This window comes from Lepidochelys olivacea (genome assembly GCF_965140295.1).
Source record: "Lepidochelys olivacea isolate rLepOli2 genome assembly, chromosome: 1".
Classification (NCBI taxonomy): Eukaryota; Metazoa; Chordata; order Testudines; family Cheloniidae; genus Lepidochelys; species Lepidochelys olivacea.
In genome coordinates, this window is record NC_140411.1 from 245,357,897 (window position 1) to 245,379,563 (window position 21,667).

The 21,667-nt window shown below is 42.7% G+C and overlaps 1 protein-coding gene across 8 annotated transcripts in view; it reads right to left on the reverse strand.

Moving 5' to 3' along the window:
* CAPRIN2 (caprin family member 2) overlaps positions 1-14,833 on the reverse strand; it is a 73,920-nt gene extending 59,087 nt beyond the window's left edge. For 4 of the 8 annotated variants that reach the window (XM_084627605.1, XM_084627603.1, XM_084627600.1 and 1 more), the window contains exons 1-5: positions 14,648-14,735; positions 12,975-13,240; positions 10,817-10,879; positions 4,448-4,534; positions 1,690-1,928 (exon numbers count right to left, since the gene is read on the reverse strand). In XM_084627605.1, the coding sequence (XP_084483731.1) occupies positions 1,690-1,928; positions 4,448-4,534; positions 10,817-10,879; positions 12,975-13,240; positions 14,648-14,651 (659 nt within the window). In that variant the 5' untranslated portion in view covers positions 14,652-14,735. Of the gene's footprint in view, positions 1-1,689; positions 1,929-4,447; positions 4,535-10,816; positions 10,880-12,974; positions 13,241-13,705; positions 13,722-13,977; positions 14,018-14,647; positions 14,736-14,804 lie in introns of those variants that run through there. The other 4 variants (XM_084627601.1, XM_084627606.1, XM_084627602.1 and 1 more) reach the window with 4 other exon arrangements.
* Between the last annotated feature and the right edge of the window lie 6,834 nt (positions 14,834-21,667).

Sequence of the window (21,667 nt, forward strand, 5' to 3'; positions counted from 1 at the left end):
TTAAAATAATCAGGAGGAGGAAGAGAAGTTACCCATAATGAAACAGCTTCATCTGGAGAGGAAGCATGACTGGAACGAATAGAATCTTCTACCACCTGTTGCTCTGGCTCTAGGACCTGTTCTTGATGCTCAGTATCAGGCCTGGTATGACTCTGGCGATTGAGCTGCCCAGTGCAGAGACTCCACCTGTCTAGACAAAGATACCGAGTACACACTGAGGGGAAGATCTGGAAGCTGGGGGAACCCCCAAAGGTTCCAAACTAGCCACTGATATGTGGCCAGACCTTATTGGCCTGGCCACATTCCCATGGTAGTTCCCATTGACTGGTTGTGGTGGCAGGCTGGGAGAGAAGATTGTGAGGAGACCAGCAGGTCCTGCTTTGGGCTTTGAAACATACCATCCCACCTCTGAGTCTGATGAGGAAGACTCCCCTTCCTCTGACTATTGAGGGACTGATCCAGTTTGAGCCAGAGACTGGTGCGGAGAACCTGCTAATCATATGAGCAGCAGCATCATCATCACAGGTTTCCCCTTGGACAATACTGAAGGGCTGCCTATGTGGGAAACAGGCTACTGCAGCACCAAAGCTTGAATTGCCAGTGCTGGATGTGGTAATGGACACCGGTACTGACCAGCAGAGCTGATTCTTTGCCCCCAAATGCCCCTGGGGTAGTCAGCACTGAGATAGTGGCCCGCAATGCTGAAAACTGTGCCACTTCTGTCATGGTGCTTGACAGGGCTCTTTGCAGCACTGGAGCTAACTACCAACTTCTCTGAATTGGTGGCTGAGTATTTCAGCTTAGGTCTCTCAGGTGCACTCTACTCAACTCCTTCTCATCCCTCTTTGCAGGCTTAGAGGGTGAAGACATTTCCCTGGCTGGGGCTTCTTTGTAAGTCTTACTTTTTCCTCAGTAGTGGCAAGGGAGATCAGTGCTGAGATTCAGCTGAAGGTGGAGGCATGCTGCTCACTCAAGTTGCAGCACTCAAAGTCAAACTAGGACAGCTCTGATGGTAGCCTGAGCCATGCCTTCATCAGAAGAATTTCAGCCTATCCTCCATTATGGGCTGCAAATCTGGCAATGGTCTGGTGTGCCTCACCTAAGCCCTTCAGTCAGCTATTCGGGTCCCTCATTGGCACAGGCCTCAAACAAGAAAGTCTGAATCAGTCATGGGGCATACCTCAATACCGTACACAGAAGAAACCCGGAAATGCAAAAAACACTACCCAAAAGTTTTTTTTAAAAACAGCTAAAACTTATAAAATACTAACCAGACTAATCACCAAACTATATTATATGCACTATTATATACAAAAACAGAACTTTTTGGTATTTAACAGGGTTCCAATGACAATCAGATGGTAAGAATGAACGGAGGGGCCCAGGGACAGCTCTGCTCTTTATATCTGCATGCAGCGGCATGTAGCAGCAGGGGGAGCTCAAGCTGCCCAACAAGTATTGCTGAAGGAAAAAAGTGACCACTATGCAGATAGCACACAGACAGACACCAAGAGTTAATTGTACATGTGCAAACACAAAGTGGTAATCCCATTATGTGCCAGATCCCAAATTGCTGTTCCAACAGATTGTTGTGGTTTTTTAGAACATACTATACATTTTATTTTGAGAGTTATTACACAGGTATTCTATTATATGATAGACTGATTAGTGAGGAAAAAATCAACCTACCTCAGGCTCTCATTTCTTTCTGAGCATGTCAGTTTTGCAAATCTAATGAGGTAGTCTAGTTCTTTAGAAGGTAAATATATTGCACCATTCAAGCCACCTTTGAAGTCTTTCTGAACATGCTCTTGAGTGAAATTCTGTAGCACATACTGGATTTGCAGTATTGTACGCAGATTTTTCTTCTCTGCTTCAAGCTTAGTTATAGTCTCCCGTCTCTGAGCCTTCCTCTGCGCTTTCAGCAGCTGTTAGAATACAAGAGTGAGTTGGCCCACTAGTCAGGGTATGATAACTGTTTGGCCCTCCAGTTTCTAATTTCCAGTCCAGCACCCAGATTTATAAAGGTAGTTAGGCACCTAAAGATGCAGATAAGCGCTTACTGGGATTTACAAAAGCACTTAACCCATACTTAGGCACTTTTGTAAATCACACTAAGCAGGTTTCTGAATCTTTAGGTGCCTAAATACCTTTGCAAATCTGACTTAGTTTCTAACCTTTCACTTGATGCCAATTTCCTCTTTGGCCTACACTAAAACACGCAACAGTCATCTATAATAAGCCAATTATGTATTTGAGGTTTGTAAGCTATGAAGTTAAATTACTTTGAGTGCTAATTAAAAACATGATTTCAACCATATCATGAATTCCATATATTCTGCTATGGGAAATTACATCATGAATCACTGGCATTTTGCCCTTCTCAGCTAGATTTTACATTACTGTAATTACATGTTAAAATATGTAGTTATGAATATGCTATACAGTGAACGCAAAAATGGTCAAAAATGCAAGGAAAGGTTTTGTATTGTAAACCATACTACTACTAAAAAAGAAAAGGAGTACTTGTGGCACCTTAGAGACTAACCAATTTATTAGAGCATAAGCTTTCGTGAGCTACAGCTCACTTCCTCAGATGCATATCGTGGAAACTGCAGCAGGCTTTATATATACACAGAGAATATGAAACAATACCTATTCCCACCCCACTGTCCTGCTACTATTTACTACTGAAAGAGTACTTCAGTACAGAAGTTCCTAGTTGTCACAGTACACCAGAACCCCAAAAATACTCCCTTGATTTTCCTATATTGACAAGACAAACATTTAATTACAAGAGTCCTAGGAGAAGTAATTTCGGTAACATGTAGTTTCCCGGTGTATTCTGTGACAAGGCCCCTCCAACATGTTTTGTGGCACATCTGTATCAAGCTCTGCAGCAAAAATTTAGTGATTTCCAAGTCATTCCAGAACTAAGTAAAAATACACTAAAGTTGCTCTATTTAACTACTGAGCAGTAACATTTGAGGACTTTGATTTGCAGCAGTGTAATGAAGGAATATCAGTTAGCATAGAAGGGCTGCAAGGAGTTCTTTTTTCTAGCACTCACTTCTGGAACATTAAGCTTTAGCACATTTTTGCAGAACCATACTTGGTAGAAAGACAAGACAAGGAAAACATGAGAATCCAGTGATTATGCTTCAATAAGGGAGTAACTAGCTGCTTTTAGCTTTTCATGTAAACATCTTGTAATCTAATATACCCCAGGGAAGAACATACATTTACATCGAACAGCAACATGGAGAAGTAAATATTCTTGAAATATGAAATGCTCTTAAAAACAAGTTAAATTTGAGTGAAATATACAGATGAGTGCAAGTTACATCCAGAAGTTTAAGAAACTAATAATGGCTATAAGTACCCAACTTATGATGGTGGCACAGCATGTAGACTTTCCAGACTCAACTACTCTAGAAACAGTCTTTTAGCCCTCTGCTTACCATTCACTGTTGTTCTTTCACTAGCCTAAGGACTAAGTTATACCTGAAACCAATACAAATGCAAGAGGAAAGACTTCTCTAGAAAGACTGCTTAGATCCAGCCAATGATAAGACCTGTTTTATGGAACCTTTCATATCCCAGATAAGGCAGGATAAGCCCTGGATTAGAACTTTTGACGACAACGATGTCTGTCAGAACACCAGTAGGCTAACTTCTACTCAAGAGAACCTCAAAGTTTCACATAATGGTGAAAGGCTTTGTAAAGTGAAGTAACATCCCCAGTTCTGGAATGTGAACATTGTATATGAGCCCCAAATACTGAGTAATTTTCCCATTAGTGTTTTTGGCTCTTCATAGCCAATATTTTCCATCTCTTTTCCATTGTTTATTTTGTGCTTGAAGCTAAGTTGACTTTGGAAGGAGTGGAAACTGAGTTCTTTGCCTTTTGCATACAGGTGAAGTATAATCTAGCTTCTGTAGTGAACTTCTGCACTTGGCCCACTAAGAACAGAGTTCAGTACTGAAACTCAGACCGCCAAAAAGGGTTGTTATTGTACAAATTGATCCTTGTCCACTTGAACCAGAACATCCTGGAGTCATCTGAAGTTGACTGCACTTTGGATAGATTTAAGCAGTAGTTTTATGAAACTAGATGCTCTTAAATCACTGGCCTTCATGTTCTACCTACAGTATGTGCAAATGTCTGAAGTGATCCTGTACCTTGACCACACTTTCACCACTCTCCAGACAAAATTTCAGCTTTACAGTTAATTAGATTGAGGCTATCCTGCTGTTCTACATGTTAATGTTACCTAGCCATAAAAATACTAGCTTTGCATTCTAGAAAATGAGGACTATCTGTAAGTCATGACTACCAGCTCTATCTTTTTAGATTAGTACGTTAGACAAAAGTTCAGAAGCTGTGTGTAACAGTGTATCTGATTGTTTTACAGAGGTTAGAGCACAAAGAGTAGGTTTTACTTACATCTTGGCTAAGTCCAGAAAAAGTCTTTTGAAGCTCCTTGGCAAACTCCAAATTGTGTACCACTTCATCATATTTCTCCACTGCCTCCTGCAATAGGCAGATATCAAACTAGCAGTGCATTTACCATATTTTTAATCAGTGACTAAGTCCTAACAATTCTTATAGTAAACTTAATATTTTTCAACTGTTAAGCTAAATTATACAGCTTTTATTACAGGTTCAATTTTGTTTATACCATCAACTTTTAAGTCACCTCACATGTGAAGTATTTCCTATTGTTACATGTAACACCCAAGATTACCATACCTGAGGTTATGAAGACACTCATTTTAAGGTTAGGTACTGCATAGACACTTTCACCATTTCCCCATATTCTTAACTGTAAACTCTCCAGGGCAGAGACTGTCCCTTCATACAGGTTTGTAGGACGCAAAAGTGCAATGCTACCTTATCCCGATTGGGAAGTTTGGGCACTATTGTAAATTTGTATTATTCATCTTTCCCTTTAGTTTATGTCAGAGGGACAGTGACAGAAAACGCATCAAGATATAAAAGCAATTTTATAACCACAGACGCTCACAAAAGTAGCTTCAGGTACTGTTCCCTTAACTTCTTCAAATTAACTGAAGTTATATCCTTTTTAAAAGGTGTACAATATAGCTAGCTTCATGTTCATAGAATGCTTTTGGAAATTAGTCTTACAGAAGTCACATCTGGAAAAGGAATTCCTGTCTGCTTCTCTAACCAAAGTTTAGTTCTCATTCAAGACTAGATAATGGAGCTTCTCTGAAATAATCACTTAAGATAGACTTGGGAGTTCAACAACCAAGACAGTGTATGTTTAATGAAACTGGTTTACAACAACCCCAATAGTTGGAATTGTCTAGTTTTATTAAAAAGAAAAGGAGTACTTGTGGCACCTTAGAGACTAACCAATTTATTTGAGCATAAGCTTTTGTGAGCTACAGCTCACTTCATTGGATGCATTAAGTTTCAGAAGTGCTTTGGAGGTAGTAATTCCTGCAGTATTTTTAAGTTAAACAATAGAGCATTTTGCTATTACATGATCCCCAGAGTGAAAGCAATTAGTCCAGACTATTTGTAATTTATAATGTGACGCTTTAAAGTTGGATTAAAGGGATGCTGTCAAGTTAATGCCAGACCACCTCAACTGGGAGCCTGTGTTTTGTATTCTTTACAATCTCAGAGTTCAGTTAACTCCTCCAGAAAAATATGCAGAAGAGTAAAAAGTTAAGTATTGGTTAGACTCAGATCAGATATTTACCAAGATAAGAAGCATTTAGAATCAGGAAGAGCTAGTATACAGCCATCAATTGTACTTGCATAAATGTAAGCAGTCTTCCTTTTAGGCACCAGTTTACATTCAACAATTTAAAACAGAGCACAGAAACTAGCTGGAAAATTTTACTACAGCTTCAATTTGTTTTTCTGCTCATAATGTTTTAAGAGATGTTACTGTATGTTACCAACTGTTTTAATGCTAATGACTTCACTTAAGGCAATAATTTTGAGACCAGGCCCTAATAGTGCAAATCTGATCATATAATATTGATGTCACGCTCTTATATTTAATAGCCAATTTCCAATTAGAAATAGGATTAAAGTGGATTCTTAATCACTTAATCTTTTCAAAAAGATGTTACTACTACAACACTAATGCTTGCACTGGGACAGAAATGAGTTCTCCAAGATGATACCACTTAACATGGATGTCCCTACATGGTTTCCACTCAGCATGAAGTAGAGTTCTTGAACTCAAGTTTAAGAATTTGTTCTGAAACTAGCCTCCACCATGACTGTCTCTAATCTCAGAACAAATAGTAGAATTTGAACATAGAAGTTGCAATGTAAATTTAACCTCCTGCCCTAATTTAATATGAGAGTAGGGGTGGGCAAACTTTTTGGCCCAAGGGCCACATCAGCATTGTGAAACTCTATGGAGGGCTGGGTAGGGAAGGCTGTGCCTCCCCAAATGGCCTGGCCCCTGCCCCCTGCCCGCCCCCCTCAGAACCCCTGACCCATCCAAACCCCCCTACTCCTTGTCCCCTGACTGCCCCCTCCTGAGACCCCCCCCGATGCTAACCACCCCCCCCAGGACTCCATCACCTATCCACACCCCCCACCCCACTGCTTGTCCCCAACCCCTATCCACACCCCAACAGGCCCCCCAGGATGCCCATACCTATCCAACACCCCTGTTCCCTGTCTGACTGCCCCCTGGAATCTCCTGCCCCTTATCCAACCCCCGCTCCCCACTCCCCTACCATGCCGCTCAGAGCAATAGGAGCTTGCAGCCCCACCACCTGGCTGGAGCCAGCCACACTGCCCACGCTGCCCAGCAGCCCAGCGAGCTGGCAGGGAAGGGGGAACAGCAGGGGAGGGGCCAGGGGCTAGCCTCCCTGGCCGGGATCAAAGGGGCCAGGCAGGATGGTCCCACAGGCCAGATGTAGCCCATGGGCAGTAGTTTGCCCACCTCTGCATTACAGGCACATGCCAACACATTAGCTATAAGCAAGAAGGAAACAAGTTTTATTATAGGTTGCACAATAAACTTAAATATGATTAACATTTCAGTTTCTTGTATCTATTACATATTACCATAGCACCTCAAAGCCCTAGTCATGTAGAATTGTACAAGACAACTGAATGGCTTTTCATACTTCAGGCTAATTTGTAGTCAATAAGTGGCTCCTCATCTTCTTTATGGAGAAAGAATAAAAGTCATTAGAAAAGTAAGTTTAACACTGATAATTTCTTGTGTAATACTGGAAGCCAACACTTGGTCTCTTGAAAACTAGGTTAGCTCTTAAATATGCAGATTACATTTAAAGAGCTAGAGTGGCAGCTTTGAAAGTCTGTTCAGCCTGCAGAGTGGTTAAGGTACAGGCAATCACAAGCTCTTTGATCCATAGAGAGCTCTGGACCACCACCTGGAGTGAATTTTCCCCACAAATTAGGGCTCAGTCTTCCCAAGCTAGTGAATACTAAACACACATTTCATTTTAGAAATGACAGACTTGGACAATGAACAAGAGATTAATCTGAAAGCAGTCCCTGGTGAAGCAAGCGGACTATCACATGCACACTTGTTCAGAAAGTGGGGAGCATGACAGATCCTTAAGTGAACCTGATTGGTCCCTTAGGGTATACAATATTGGAGTGATGCATGGCTGACTGAAAAAGCTGCTCTCCTGCAGAGATTGAGTAGCCAGGATGAAAGGGGAGCACTCACACAGAATATTAGTATTTATGAAAATTCCATCCAAGAAGCTCACATATGAACTTCTCTCAATCCTCTTGCTGCAGGCGAGAAAAAAATTTTCCTGAAAGGGAAAGTTAGCGTGGGGTTGCTCTAGGACAGCTTTTTACATTTAATATAAAAAGTTATACCGTGGTTAAAGCTTGTTACACAGAATGCTCTGTCACATTTGATACAGGCTTTCCCAGTATTTTAGTCATCTTAGTCTTCTGGTTTTTAGTTGTCTATTAATGACCTATAGTGAGACTGAATTTTTAAATTCCCATTTTTTAATTACTGAAAGTGTTAAGAAAAAAGCCACTTCTAACATTAGGTTAACAGTGTAGCTTTTAAAATGTTGACACTTTTTGCATCTCAGATCAAAAAATGAAAGTCAGTGGTTTTATAGTTTCACTTGTCTAGTCATTTTCAGATTCAGTGTTGCAATGTGCAAGTTGCAAATAATGCAAGGGGATTTACATAGTAGTATTATCAGAATACTTAGGAGCACGATATGTTCCCCTCATTCATTCCACAGCTTAAATTTTCTAGCTACAGCCCCTTAAAAGTTTCCCGGACTACCCTCAAATTATGTTTGGCTACTGAATCCTAAAGAAAATAGGAAGAGCAGAAGCTGTTCCTCAAGAACCCAGCCCTGCTCAAATAGCCTCAACTCCAATTAATCTCAATGGAAACTGAGTACACAGCAACTTTGCTCTTACATTAACAGCAGGCCGTAGCCCACACAACTCCAAGTGTAACTGGAACAATTTGATAGGCACAGAGGTCTACTTTTCACTTCAGATAATGAAATTTCACCTATTCCATTTCTAGCATGTTTTTAGAATAAAAAGGGTAGGAAAGACTAGATTAAGTGTATTTGGTAATGATTATTAATTGCGGAATGGTCTTCTACAATTATTTGCATGTAGGTATTACTTAAAACAGTGCTTTTCAAACTTTTTTCCTAGCAACCCAGTTGAAAATTGGGTATGCCTGTGACCCAGAGCTGGGGGATGAGGGGTTTGGAGTGTGGGAGGGGCTCAGGGTTGGGATGGGGATGGTAATGAGGGGTTCAGGGTGTGGGAAGGAGCTCTGGGCTGGGACAGGGGGTTGGGGTACAGGAGGGGGTCAGAGCTCTGGGCTGAGGGTGCAGGCTCTGGGATGGGGATGAAGGGTTTGGGATGCAAGAGGGGGATCTGTGTTTGAGGGACTCAGGACTGGGGCAGGGATGAGGGATTTGGGGTGTAGGAAGGGGCTCTGAGTTTGGGGGACTCAGAACTGCAGTGCAGTGCTGACCAGAGCCACCACGACCCAGTCCCTTCCATTCCACGACTCAGTTCTGGACTGCAACCCAGTTTCAAAGCCACTGACTTAAACACTATGTTTTGTCCTTCTTCCCTTTCTGTCATTCATCACTGTTTTTCAATGGTAAGCAATTCAGGACAGGGACTGTCTGTGAACAATATAAAGTAAGCATTACTGAAATACAAGTATTGTTTATCTGAAGCTGCTGCACTAAGACACTAGGGCTAAGTCAGATGTGGTATTTGATACATAACCCAAGAAGCAGAAGTTTAATAAGCACTGCCATGAAGAATGACAATTCTGGTACCTTTGTCACAAGTTTGCTAAATATTTTTTAGACTTAACTTTAAAGATGGATTGTTATGCACTACAAAAAGTGCAAATTGACCATTCAGATGGTCAAAGTGATAAACTAAAGGATCTAGTTTAACAAGCCCTCAAGTTTGATTTCCCCCCCACCTCCCTTTACTTGTCTACACTCCCCATATCATAGAAGATTGAACAAGTCAGTTAAGGAGATTAACAAAAGAATGCACGCTTTTAGGAATTTTGGAATTAGTTACACAAGTTCTAGAATCAATCTTATTGAGGGCAGAACAGTGAAAATGGTAGTAGGCACTAAGCAAAGAATGATATTTGCCTTTTAAAAGAGGCAACATAATATTTCTACTAAATAAATTAAAGCTAGTTTCCTGCACTAGGTCACCCCTAACTGGCAGTGTTCCCATTACATTTCTTAGTGTAACTTTTGGTATGACATTCTACATGAACATGCTGCCATGCTTTTGATCATAAAAATACCAACAGCATTTAACATGGGACAATTTAAAAAAAAAGATATGCAGAAGGTTGTATCTCTTAGCCATCTACCATTTGTGTCCAGTTTCCCTTTGTAGCAGTATCTATGTCCTCCATTACACTAGCACTCAGCTGGCTTCTTATATAAAGGAGTTTAACTGTTGTGGCAAAACAAGAATCCAGCTGAATCAATGAAGGCTCCACCTGGCCTCATCTCTGCCAATGGAAGATATTCACTGATCACACTGGGACAACCACCCATAACTCTGCTCCTGAGCTTTAGGCCACTAGGCCACCTTGGGATAATTCTGCTGCCAAGGCTATATGGGCAGCCTCAGGGGACTTGTCTACACTGAAGTTATACCTTGTTAGAACACAATCTTGAAGAGTTCAGAAAACAAGACATCAGGATTACTTTAGCTGGTCATGGCTAACCTTAAATTAAGCCTAGAGTTAATGTCAGTTAGATCACAGTTAACATCACCATCCCTATCTACACCAAGTGCTAAGCCATATTTATCATGTGTTAGTTACCACAACTGATGGTTATGTTTTAACATGATGTAATTTCCCAACGTAGACAAACCCTTGATGGATACCACCCCAAAGACTGCAACTGCAGATGACAGGTTGAAGGCATAACAGATACTTAGTGACAGGTGGAGATCATGTGCTTCAAGAAATGGGACTTGACACATGCTCTCAAATGATGTCTGTTTACCTCAGTACCCAATTTGAAAGTTAAAAACAGGACAAATTTTTAGGGCAACCCACAACTGTCACTTTTCAGCTTGTCTACAAGAAGCAAGCCTATTTTGTTTTGCTTTGTGAATACTATTATGCAAATTTTCTGGTGGTACTTAATGCAACTTCTATAAAGCCATCATTGGTAACAATTATTCAATAGCATTCCTCAGCAACTTCAGCCTCATCTTCAACATGTTTGAAGCTTTCAAATATTACCCTACACAAAACTATTTACCAAGACAAGCAAGCAAACTCACCAACTGATCCTGATTGAGGGCTTCTCCCTTTTTCAGGCGATCCCTATAGTCTTCAAGTTTGAGCTACGAAGAAAAGATTTTCAATCTGTTATATATTGATTATGCATATATCATGGAAAGAAATTCAGCTTTTCCATGTATATCCTGAGCTTCAGTTGACATGCTGCAACTAAAAATAATGTCACTGGTTCTGTCCATTTTTCCCCATCAAATTCAAGCTTCTCTTTCAAGGCACTGCACAACTCTGCCTATATTTAAGCCACTACCACCTACTTTATGCCTTATGGCCTGTCATCTCTTCTTGTCTCCTTGGCCTCACTTGCATTGTCATGCCTTTCATATTCTTTCCTAGGCCTTTAGCTAGCTTCCTTTATCTGTAACATAGGTGCCCTGACTCATTCAAATCCCTCCTCTCAGAGTGCCACTTTTGTCTAGCTTTCCATAACTGAACTGCTCTCCAGTGTAGGCTCCTATTCTGACTATCTTATTCTCAGAATAAAAAACCCAAGATCTATCCAAGTTCTATATGCAGTATATTTAGAAACTAGTCTTTTATAATCCTCATCCTGCCCTTTCCCCCCCCACTTATGTTTACCTGGGTATCTAGTTTACCTTAGAAAGATATTCAGTGCAGGGACTACACATTGCTGTTAAGTTCTTGACTAATTCATTATATACTAAAAGCTACAAAGACTTTCATTAGCCTTAATAAGTTTTGCAAACATAAGACTTGCACAAGAAACTCAGCACTACGAACCACAGTAATAAATACCACCCCTTGAGGGTATGCAGCCAAATAAAACCTTAACTACTTATATGTACCAATACTATGAGCATAAGAAGCTAAGGAAAAGAATGCATCCTCTTTCAACTATTTGAGTATTAATTTATACTGATTTTTTGCATGACTATGAAAGGCCCTACTGTAATGCACATGCAAGGGAAGAATCAAGGATAGCAGGGAAATATCAAGGTTAAATCTATTTGTGCAGATAGAATACCACTGTACAGTATGTGGAATTGCTTTAAAGAAATTAAAGCTACTGGAGGAAAAACTCCAGTAGAAGGAAGGGCACTAGGCTGCTGCCTACTGCATGAGCTATCCATATCCCCACATTTCTTAGCCAAATACAGGTTTGAAGTAAAAAGGGTATTTTAGAGCACTAAAATATGAAAAGTTTGAACTCTGGTGCAAAAATTCAAGCTTATTTTCAATGAACTTTTAAAAATGCATCTTGATTGATAACAGAAAAAGATTCTTCCCAAGTGTTTTAAAGTAACATGTGAAAACAGCTTGAGAATGCAAGGGCCATCTCAATCAAACATTTCAGTTGCAATGCTATAAATTATCCAGTTGTCAGACAAATCTTAAATTAGGAATTCAGACATTCACCTACGGTAAGCCACAAAATGCTTAAAGTCAAAATGAGAAGATGAAAAGCAGAATACTTTTGCAAGATTCTACATGCCCATGAAGTCCAGGCCTCAACATCTATAAAAAGTGAAGTGCAATACATATTTAATATGACCTTGCACTAAGGAGTCATGTTTTTACATGCATCACTGGATCTTAATATTAGATGCCTATAATCAATACAAGCAGAATACGAAGTTTTCCACAAGTCTGATTATGGGTTAGATTTTAACTAAACTAATTCTATTTGTAAATCCAATTTAATCCATTAAAGGGGTATTCTCTTGCACACTATTCAAGCTGTGAAAACTACAGCAGCTGTACAGCAAAACCAACTACTGCAGAAAACAAATGTTTGAAGCTGACTTATCTAGCCATCTACATTTACATAGCTTCTACATTTGAGACAGTAATGTTACAAATATATGCAATTTTAAATACAACTAATCTGATTCCTCTTCAAATATATCTAAACAAAATCCAAGATGTACAAAAATCATCAGTGCTATATATTACTCTGATGAAATCCCAAACAGAGGACACCTTATTGAGAACTGCTGCTGAATATGAACTGCTTTTATTGATTTTTATACTAGCTGCAGCAAACTCATATTACATACTCTATAGGTATGTAAAATAAAAATAGATTCTTATAGCAGGATTTAAAGTTTACTATTGATGAGCTCTAACGTAAACTTGATATTTAATTATCAATTTCTTCAGCACAGCAAAGAAATAAGTTACCTTCTTTTTCTCAATGTTCCTGATCTTGTGTTTGAGGCAGATAAGTCCATTATCAATGTAAGTCTCATATGCCTGGGAAGGAGAGGCAGCAGAGTTCAGAGCAGACTGCAGGGGGCTCAGGGGAGGCTGGTTCTCCCCAGGTTGGCTTGGGGTCACCTGCTGCTTGGCCGGCTTCATGCTCTTGTCCTCCCCCTCTTCCGAGTGGCCTGAAGGCGACGGGCAACGGAAAGGGGATTGGGAAAGCTGCACCATTGAAACAGATGGGCCTGCCAAAAAAATTGTTTGTTTAGCTCTCTTCCCCTTTCCTAGAACTACAGCATTTGTATAAGTATTTACACTAATAAAGCCTTAAAACATGAAATTAAGACCCATATAAAAATCAACATAGAATCTGCCCCATTTCTTCCCCCTCACTCCCTTGAGAATATCAGAAACAGGAATTTCAAACCAGGGAACACTTTACATTGTATAAATCTCCCCACCCATCCCGATAACCGAAATCCTTCACACAGGCAGTATTAGGCAGTGCAGGGGGATGATTCCAGAAACACAAGTGTCCATATAAAACTAGGCCAGTTCCCTGCACTCACAGGGGAAAAAACTGCAAGTAAGCAACTGCAGATTCCACTCCCACCTACCAGCCCCAACATGCATTTAACTAGTGTAACTGCAGATTCAGTCTTCTCCCTCCCAACTCCTATTGAAGTGTTTTGATGCAGCTCTCTCCTTACCTTCATGACCTTATGAGCAACCCAAGAAAACATTTGGATAAAACAATGCACATTTTAAAACCCAACTGATTAGAGGCAGAAGAGCTGTCAAGTAAAGAAAGCTCTAGCCCTAAAGCCAAATCAGCAGCAACTGATTTGGCTTGAGAAAGCATCAGCCTACATCCACAGCCCAAGAATATCTTTAGGCTGCGACAAGAAAACAAGTTTTGGGGGAGGGAAAGGAATTTAACCTTGAAAGCAGTAGGCATTTCTAGACAAGATTCGCAACCTACCGGTCTTTAGTAATGACTGATCACGCTCATTCTTAACTTTGCCCGTTAACCACCAGGCCAAGCCCTGCTTAGGGGAGGGGCTCACACAGGAACCCCAAACTGAATTTAAAGGGAAAGCAGCAGATTCCTCTCCCCTTTTGACTCCCTTCTCAAGCCACCTGCAACAGAGTCGGGTGTGTGTGCAAAGTACCAGCTGATATCAAGCACCACCGCTCCCCTTCAGGATGAGCTAAGAGGGAAACTTGCAGCCGTACACGCGCTTGTTGTCAGCGCCTGCCACGAAAGCATGTTAAGGGGGGGTGGGGCAGTTTTAAGGGGGGCCTGCTCTGTCCCCCAGCCCACCCCACAGCACTAGAGGGGGAGGAGAGGGGCAGCCTCGACCGCCGGCGTCCCCCTCCACTCCCACGGAGCCCTTCCCCTGGGACGGGACACTTGAGCGCAAGGAGCAGCTGCAGGACGCCCCGCCGCATGCCCGGGGCGGGGCGGGCAGCGCCGAGCTCCAGCAGCCCCCTGCGCGCGCGGGGCTGGCGGCACCCAACGCCCGGCTGGCTGCAAAGCAGCGCGCAGCGGGGGCCGGAGAGAGGAGCCGCGGGATCGCCTCCCAGCACCGCCTGGGGAGGGGAGGGGACGGGGGGGGAGAAGAAGATGCTGCAGCCGCCGCCATCCCCACCCATAGCGCCAAGCGCCGGCCGCTGCAGCTGGCTCGGGGATTCAGCAGCGCCGCCGCCTGAGTCCGCTGCTGCCACCGCGGGGCTAAGGAGGACGCTGCGGCGACGCCGCCGGAGCCGACGCTATAAAAACCCCCTCGCTCCCCGCCCCCCCCTCACCTCACTAGCCGAGCAGGCTCCGGCCCGCCCTGCCGCCCGCCTCCCCCCTTATATACCCTCCTCCCGCCCCGCCGGCCGGGAGAAAAGAGGGAAGGGGCGGAGCCTTCATGTGAGGTCACCGCCCTCCTTCCAATCGCCGGCTCTTCTCGCCCGTCCCTCCGGCCCCCACCGCGCGCCATCCCCACCCCCCACGTGACCGGAGAGGACCGTTATTGCGGGCGGGCGAGCGGGAGGGGAATGGCCCCCACCGTCTCTTTCATTCCCCTGCCTCGCCTGAGGGGTGGCTGAGGGGGCGGGGCTACAACTCCCGGCTCCCTGCCCGCTCGTGGGAGCTGGGTGTAATGAGTTGGGTGGGTCTCAGCCTGCTGCCCTGTCTTGCACAAATCAGCACGCTTCACCCCTTAGCTGGCAGCAGCCTAAGCAGAGCGCCAAGGACAGAGGGAGTGTGCAGTGCAGAAAAGGGCCTTAGCTCCATGACTTCCTCCACCGGGAAGAAAAGGGACAACTGAATGTCCTGCAATGAATAGGACTCATGACTCTTGTGTGAGTCCAAGTGGCTCCTTCCCGAGAGCACAGTCCATGTGCATGAGCAAGTTATGTCAGGAGATTATGACATAGACTCCAATTCTATTCTATAAAGGCTCAAATATGACATAGAGGTGTCCTTTCTATACAAGTTTAGCCAATTACAGTGATGGGACCAGGCACAAAGTTCCTCTCTGAGGGCCTTTGAATTTGGGATTTTGCTTCATGCCCATTTCTAATGGCAGCTAAATTGCTTTCCTATCAAGGAGCGATTCAACCAGGTCAGAATGGAGCCTCATGGTGAAACTTTTACTGCTGATGATCATCTCTATGGGAAGGATAGATGTGTCATATATGTAGGACCCAATCATACCAGCACTAATTAGCTGGAGCAGTGCTTATTATTGTGAGTAGCCCCACCAAGTCAATTAAAATTGAAAATAAATAATAAAAGTCACAAAGTTAAATAACATTCATTTGTTAATCTCTGACAATGTGATCAGGACTGTGCAATGGATAAAAATCCAACCTCCACCTCATATAGTTTGCAATCTTGCAAGGGATTAGACAAGGAAAAATGAAGAAGACAGCACACTCTGGGAAGCCCAGAGGGATAAGTAGGAGTTACATTCTCTGTGGTTCACTTCTTGTGGGCACCACCTGAAGAAGTAATGAATAGTACAGAGAGCAAGTGAAATAAAGAGGTATTAACAAGAGATTTGTTTTAAAAAGATGGAGGGTCAATAAGGATACAAGAAGGATTTTCCAGACTGGTCTTTCAGATATTATTTTGGACAGGTGCCACTTTGTCTCTCTAATGTAGAGGAACTGCAGAAAAGGAGGCTATCACACAACTGAGAGATTGTGTAGAGAAGTAGAGAGGAGGTTGGTGCTGGATGATCAGAGAGGGAATAGGAGAATAGAAAACAGACCCCAATCCTGGAAAGAGGTCCACTCACACAGATCGAACGGCAGGATCTGCAGAGCTGCCAGCTCTTACAATTTTATCACACATCTTGTATACTTAGTGTTTTTTCTTAGAGCCCAAGCTCCTGGAGTCAAGTGATTTCACGAGAATCTCAGCGATCATTTAAATAAAAAGCAAATATCTATCCTTCATGGTTGTGGAGAAAAGCTTGAAAATATGACCCGGCCCATAAAAAGATCCCCTTTTTTTCATTTTTAGAAATCTCATGATTTTTAAGCCAGTCTCATTATTTTGGGGAACCTGAGTCAAGATTTCTGAATGTTTGGGGTTGGCAATACTGGATCCATGCCTTAAGATTTTCCTTTCTGGATAAGACCAATGTTCAGTCTTGTTCCCTCTGGCAGTGAGCACTATAATATTTTCTTGGTCTTCCAAGCAGACATGCTTACGTTTTTACACCATGAGTAGTCTTAACTACGCACAGGGTGAAATCTGGCCCCACTGCAGTCAATAGGAGTTTAGCTGTTGACTTCAATGGGGCCAGGATTTCATGTAGGGTGCACAAACAAAAATGAGCTGGCACATCTTTCTAGGCTCAGAGACTTACGCCATGTCTACACTATGGGGGCTATAGTGGCAAAGCTATGATGTCCTAGCTATGCTGACATAATCTGATGCAGCCTACAGTGACGGAAGGAGGTTTTCTGTTGCTGTAGGAATACCACGTCCCTGAGCATTCTTCCATCAAGCTAGCTGCATCTACACCAGACGTTAGGGCAGCATTCCCACAGAACTCAAGGGGTGCAGATTTTCCACCCTCCCTGAGTACCATAGGTTATGTCAAAGTAAGTTTTAAATATAAGAGAGGCCTTAGATTGCAAGCTCTTTAGGGCAAAGACTACTCTTTGCATATGTTTGTACAGAATCTAGCACAATCTAATTATAAAATTAATTCTCAAATAATACAATAACAATAATAATTAATACAGAGGAAGGCAGCTGGGGTGAGCCTAGAAATTGTAAGGATGGTGGAAAAAATACTCGAATGAACCTTTGAAGTTGGGAAATTGTACAAAAGAGAAAAAAGATCTGTGAAGAAGACTGGTATAAGTCCATGCTGGATTTTAAAAACAATTATATGTTTTGAACTTCATTCTGAAATGAATGGAGAGCAAGCGAGTTATTTGAGATTGAGACTCTTTGTGAAGTTAAAGTGTTTATAGTTAGTCTTTATAATATTGAGCACAAAAAAAATTGTTTTACAAGAACATTATTAAGGTTGCTAAGTCAAGTACTCAAATGTTAGGAAACATCAGAATTGCCTATGCAACTTTAATTGTGACCCTGGGTATGTGTATATTATGATACAGCCTTTAATTGCATGCTATTTGTTTCATAAGACTCCCACCTCATTCAGTGCACAAGACTCAGGAGTCTTGGATTCCATTCCAGGCTCTGGAGCGGAGTGTGCTCCATTGGACACAGGCTGTTCTACCCATTTCCTTTCAAGCTTGATGCCATCTAACCTATCCCTTCCAACCTGCCTGTCCCAGTCCTGTCTCTTCCCTGCCCCGACTTCTTTTCCCAGTCCTATTCTTCTTGCCTACCCATCCCTAGTCTCCCCTTCTCAGGCTTCTCATTCCAGTCTCCTTCCCAAGCCTGTCTTAGAGCTTGTCTTCACGTACAGCACTACAGCCAGGAGCAGATTAGGGTTTTGTGGGGCCCCTGGGCCAGAGCAAGTTGGGGGCTTCTCCCCATCCCTTCCACCTGCAGTCCCCCCACTCCCTCCCCAGTGCTACTGACCCTGCTCCTGGGTTGGGCAAGCCCCCGCACCCCAATCCCGCTTCCCAACAGGAGCGCCGGGTGGGCAGAGAGGGTTGGGGTGTGGGGGTGCCCATTTTCCTGGGGGCCCCCAATTGGCCGGAGTCCCTGGGCATGGGCCCTGTTGGCCAGTGGCTAATCCGCCACTGGCTACAGCAGCACCACTGTAGCACTTTAGTGAAGACGCTACTCCCGTTGACATAATTAATCCACTTCCCTGAGCGGTAGTAGGTATGTCGACGGGAGATGCTCAGGGTTGTGGATTTTTCATACCCCTGAGCTACATAGTTATACCGATGTAGGTCTGTAGTGTAGACCTGGCCCTAACCTCCTCCTCTGGGCTCATTGTCTGAGTCTCACTCCACCTCTGACTGTCAGTTTGTCCCCCTCCCCAGACCTAGTCCTAGTCTCCATATTCAGCCAGTCACAGTCCCCCTCCCATCTGATCTACTGCACCCCTCTCCCTATTGGTTCCTAGTCCCAGTCTTCCCTGGCCCCTCACCTACTCATCCAATATCAATGCCCCCCCCTCGATAATTGCCTTCCAGTGTCCTGTTTCCTATTCACAGTCTCTCCCCTCTCCAGCTCACAGTCCAAGCCTGCCTTCCCCTTGGCTCCCAATCTCCTTCTGCAGCCTGTTCCAGTCCCTCCCCTCCATCTCTCAGTCACAGTTCTCTCCCCCCACCCTTCCAGTCCCCATCTCACCAGACTTCCAACCTATTCCTTTCCCTTCCCCCAGACCTGCTTTTCTCCCTTCTACATCCAAACCAGACAGCTTCCTTCTCCATGTTTCCTGGGTGCCAGCAGAGAGGTCATAGGGTGCACAGGATAGACTTCCTCCTCTCAATTCCAATACCCAACCCCACCCCAGCCGAGAATAGTTGAGACCAGTCGTTATAGGGAAAGTCCATTGTGTTGTTATCTGTTTAAAATATGACCATGCAAATCATTGTGGATACCACTGTTATATAATTGCAACAAATCCTGTACAAGTGTGACACGTGGCCAGAAAGGGTTAAGCATCCTGCAGGATAAATGACCCAAAGTCAACCATTAGAGACGTTAGAAAAGTACATGAATGGTAATTAGGGCCACTCCGTGCTAGAATTGTATTGTATTGCTGTATTGTTAGAGAATTGGAGGTGATGCTAATTGTATGTGTGTACTTATATCTTGTTAAATGTTAGCCATGTAAACAGACAGTTCCTGTCTGTCACTAGCTATTGATTCAGAGATCAAAAGGACATATTAACATTTAGATGAACTGTAAACATAGGATATCGCTGTGTTTGTCTCTCTTTGAAATAGATAGCAAATTACCTGAAAAAGATGGAAACCGGGCAATTGCCTTATGTTAATATGTATAGATAATTACCGGTAATGGCGAGGCTTAGGAAATAGATCTATTTCAAAGACTTCATAATTGCCTATTGTTCACCTGATGATTCTGAGCTGTCAAAGAAGGTGTGAAACTGTATAAGAATGTCTGGGGTCCTGATCCTTTTTAGCTCAGATCTGCTTGATGCTTCATGCAGGGGAAGCTTCAGGCCAAAATTGAGATCTCCAGTCCTAATCTGGAATCACCCTGAATATGAACGTTGGACTATAACCTATGAACTAATTCTGGAAGAACTCTTTGCAACTACAAAGCTTACCATCTCTACTAAGAACTGTACTCATGCCTATATGTATAGTGATCTTTTAACCAATACTCTCTTTTCTTTTTTAATAAATGTTACTTTAGTTAATAAGAATTGGCAGTAAACTTGTATTTGAGTAAGAGCTGGAATATTCATTAACCTGGGAGGTAATGTGTCTGATCCTAGGGATTGGTAGAACTTTTTTATATGATGAATAAGATTTTCAGTAATCCTCATCATATTTGACTTGGGTGTCTGGCTGGAGGCCTAAGGCTGGGTTGCTTTAAGGGAACTGTGTGGTTGGCTTCTGGGTAACCAGAGAGGTATTAAACAAGCTGTTTTATGCTGGCTTGGTAAATCTAAGTATTGAAATATCCACCAGCTTTGGGGATTGTCTGCCCCATTCTTTGCAGTTCATCCTAATTGAGTGACCTCAGTTGGCTCCCCTGGGACTCTGGTCACACCCCTTCACCCCTGTAGCCCTGGGCTGGAGGAAGCATGCTCAGTCACTCTGCAGGGCGGGCACATGCAGTTTGGTCAAATGGCAGTGCAGGGATGGAGCAATATTCTCACCCAATGCACTCTTCTGAGATTTTAGCTGCTGAAATCAAAGTGTCTATGTCTACTTGTGCAAACTGTGATTTTTTTCCAAAGGCTTATAACTTGGCCAAATTTAGGCAGATTTCACGGTGACAGAAAAAGGTACATCCTTGATACAAGGGCCAACCACCTGCCAAATTTCAAGTCCTTGCTCCCAAGTATAGGGGTGCTAGAACATTTCAAAGAAAACTTCTGAAAATTTTAACATGGGCTAAACAACATATTTTGGCTGAAATTTGCCAAAACACTCAAAAATTAGGAAATGCCAGAATTAAGATTGCTTGTGCAACCTACCTTATTTGGCTCTCTGATGCACATGGATTACTATACAGTTTTTAACTACATGATCTTATGTTATTTTTCCACAGGATCCCTGCCTCATTCAGTGCACAGGACAGACCTGCCCCAGGGTTGTGCAGTGAAGAAGGCTGTTGACTGTACGATCCTTGCAAAAGTTGGAAGGTTGTAGTGAATGAGACAGGGCACTTCAGGAAGACAAAAGGCAGTCTCATGTTTAAGGCAGTTGAATGCTGCCCTGGGGGACTGGATTTATCCCTATCTATACCACAGAATTCCTGTGTGATGTTTGGTAAGTCCCTTGTCACAGGTGATTAATTGTGTGTTCCTCATTTTCAAGGTGCCCACCCTGAGGTCTGATTTGCACAAGTGCTGAGTGCTCGTAGTTGCAACTGAAGTCTACAGGACCTGTGCTTTGAACATATAAATTGGTATGCAATTTAACATATCTGAAAAATCAGGACCTAAGCATCTCAAATTAGACAACTAAAATCAGTGGCCTCTTGACCTCTCTGTGCCTCAGTTCCCCATCTATAAAATCGGGATAATAGCACCCCCTTCTCACCTCACAGGGGTGTTGTGAAGATAAATTCATTAATGTTTGTGAAGTATTCAGTTACTATAGTGATGAACACCATAGAAAAGTCCATCCAGCAATTAATAGTTTTATATTTAGAGTAGGATTTACAAGTGTGTAGTAAATAAGGCCTGGGGTCCCCCACTGAACAGTAAGGAGAAACCAAAATATTGACTAACTGCTTATTCAGTGAGCACCATAGATCCTGTGCAATGAATAAAGCAGAACTCCAGTGGAAAAATGGAATGTGATGACATAATTAAAGACTGTATTGGGGACAAATTATGCTTGCAACCTTAATTCTGGTGTTTCCTAATTTCTGAGTGCTTGACTTTGCATCCTTATTGTTCTTTTAACATAGCTTTTGTGTGTAGTTCAATAATGAACTGCCCAGTTTATTTAATGAAACAATATAAACCAACTGATTCTTTCCACATCAAATCTTTATTATGTTATTATTATTTATTAATAATAA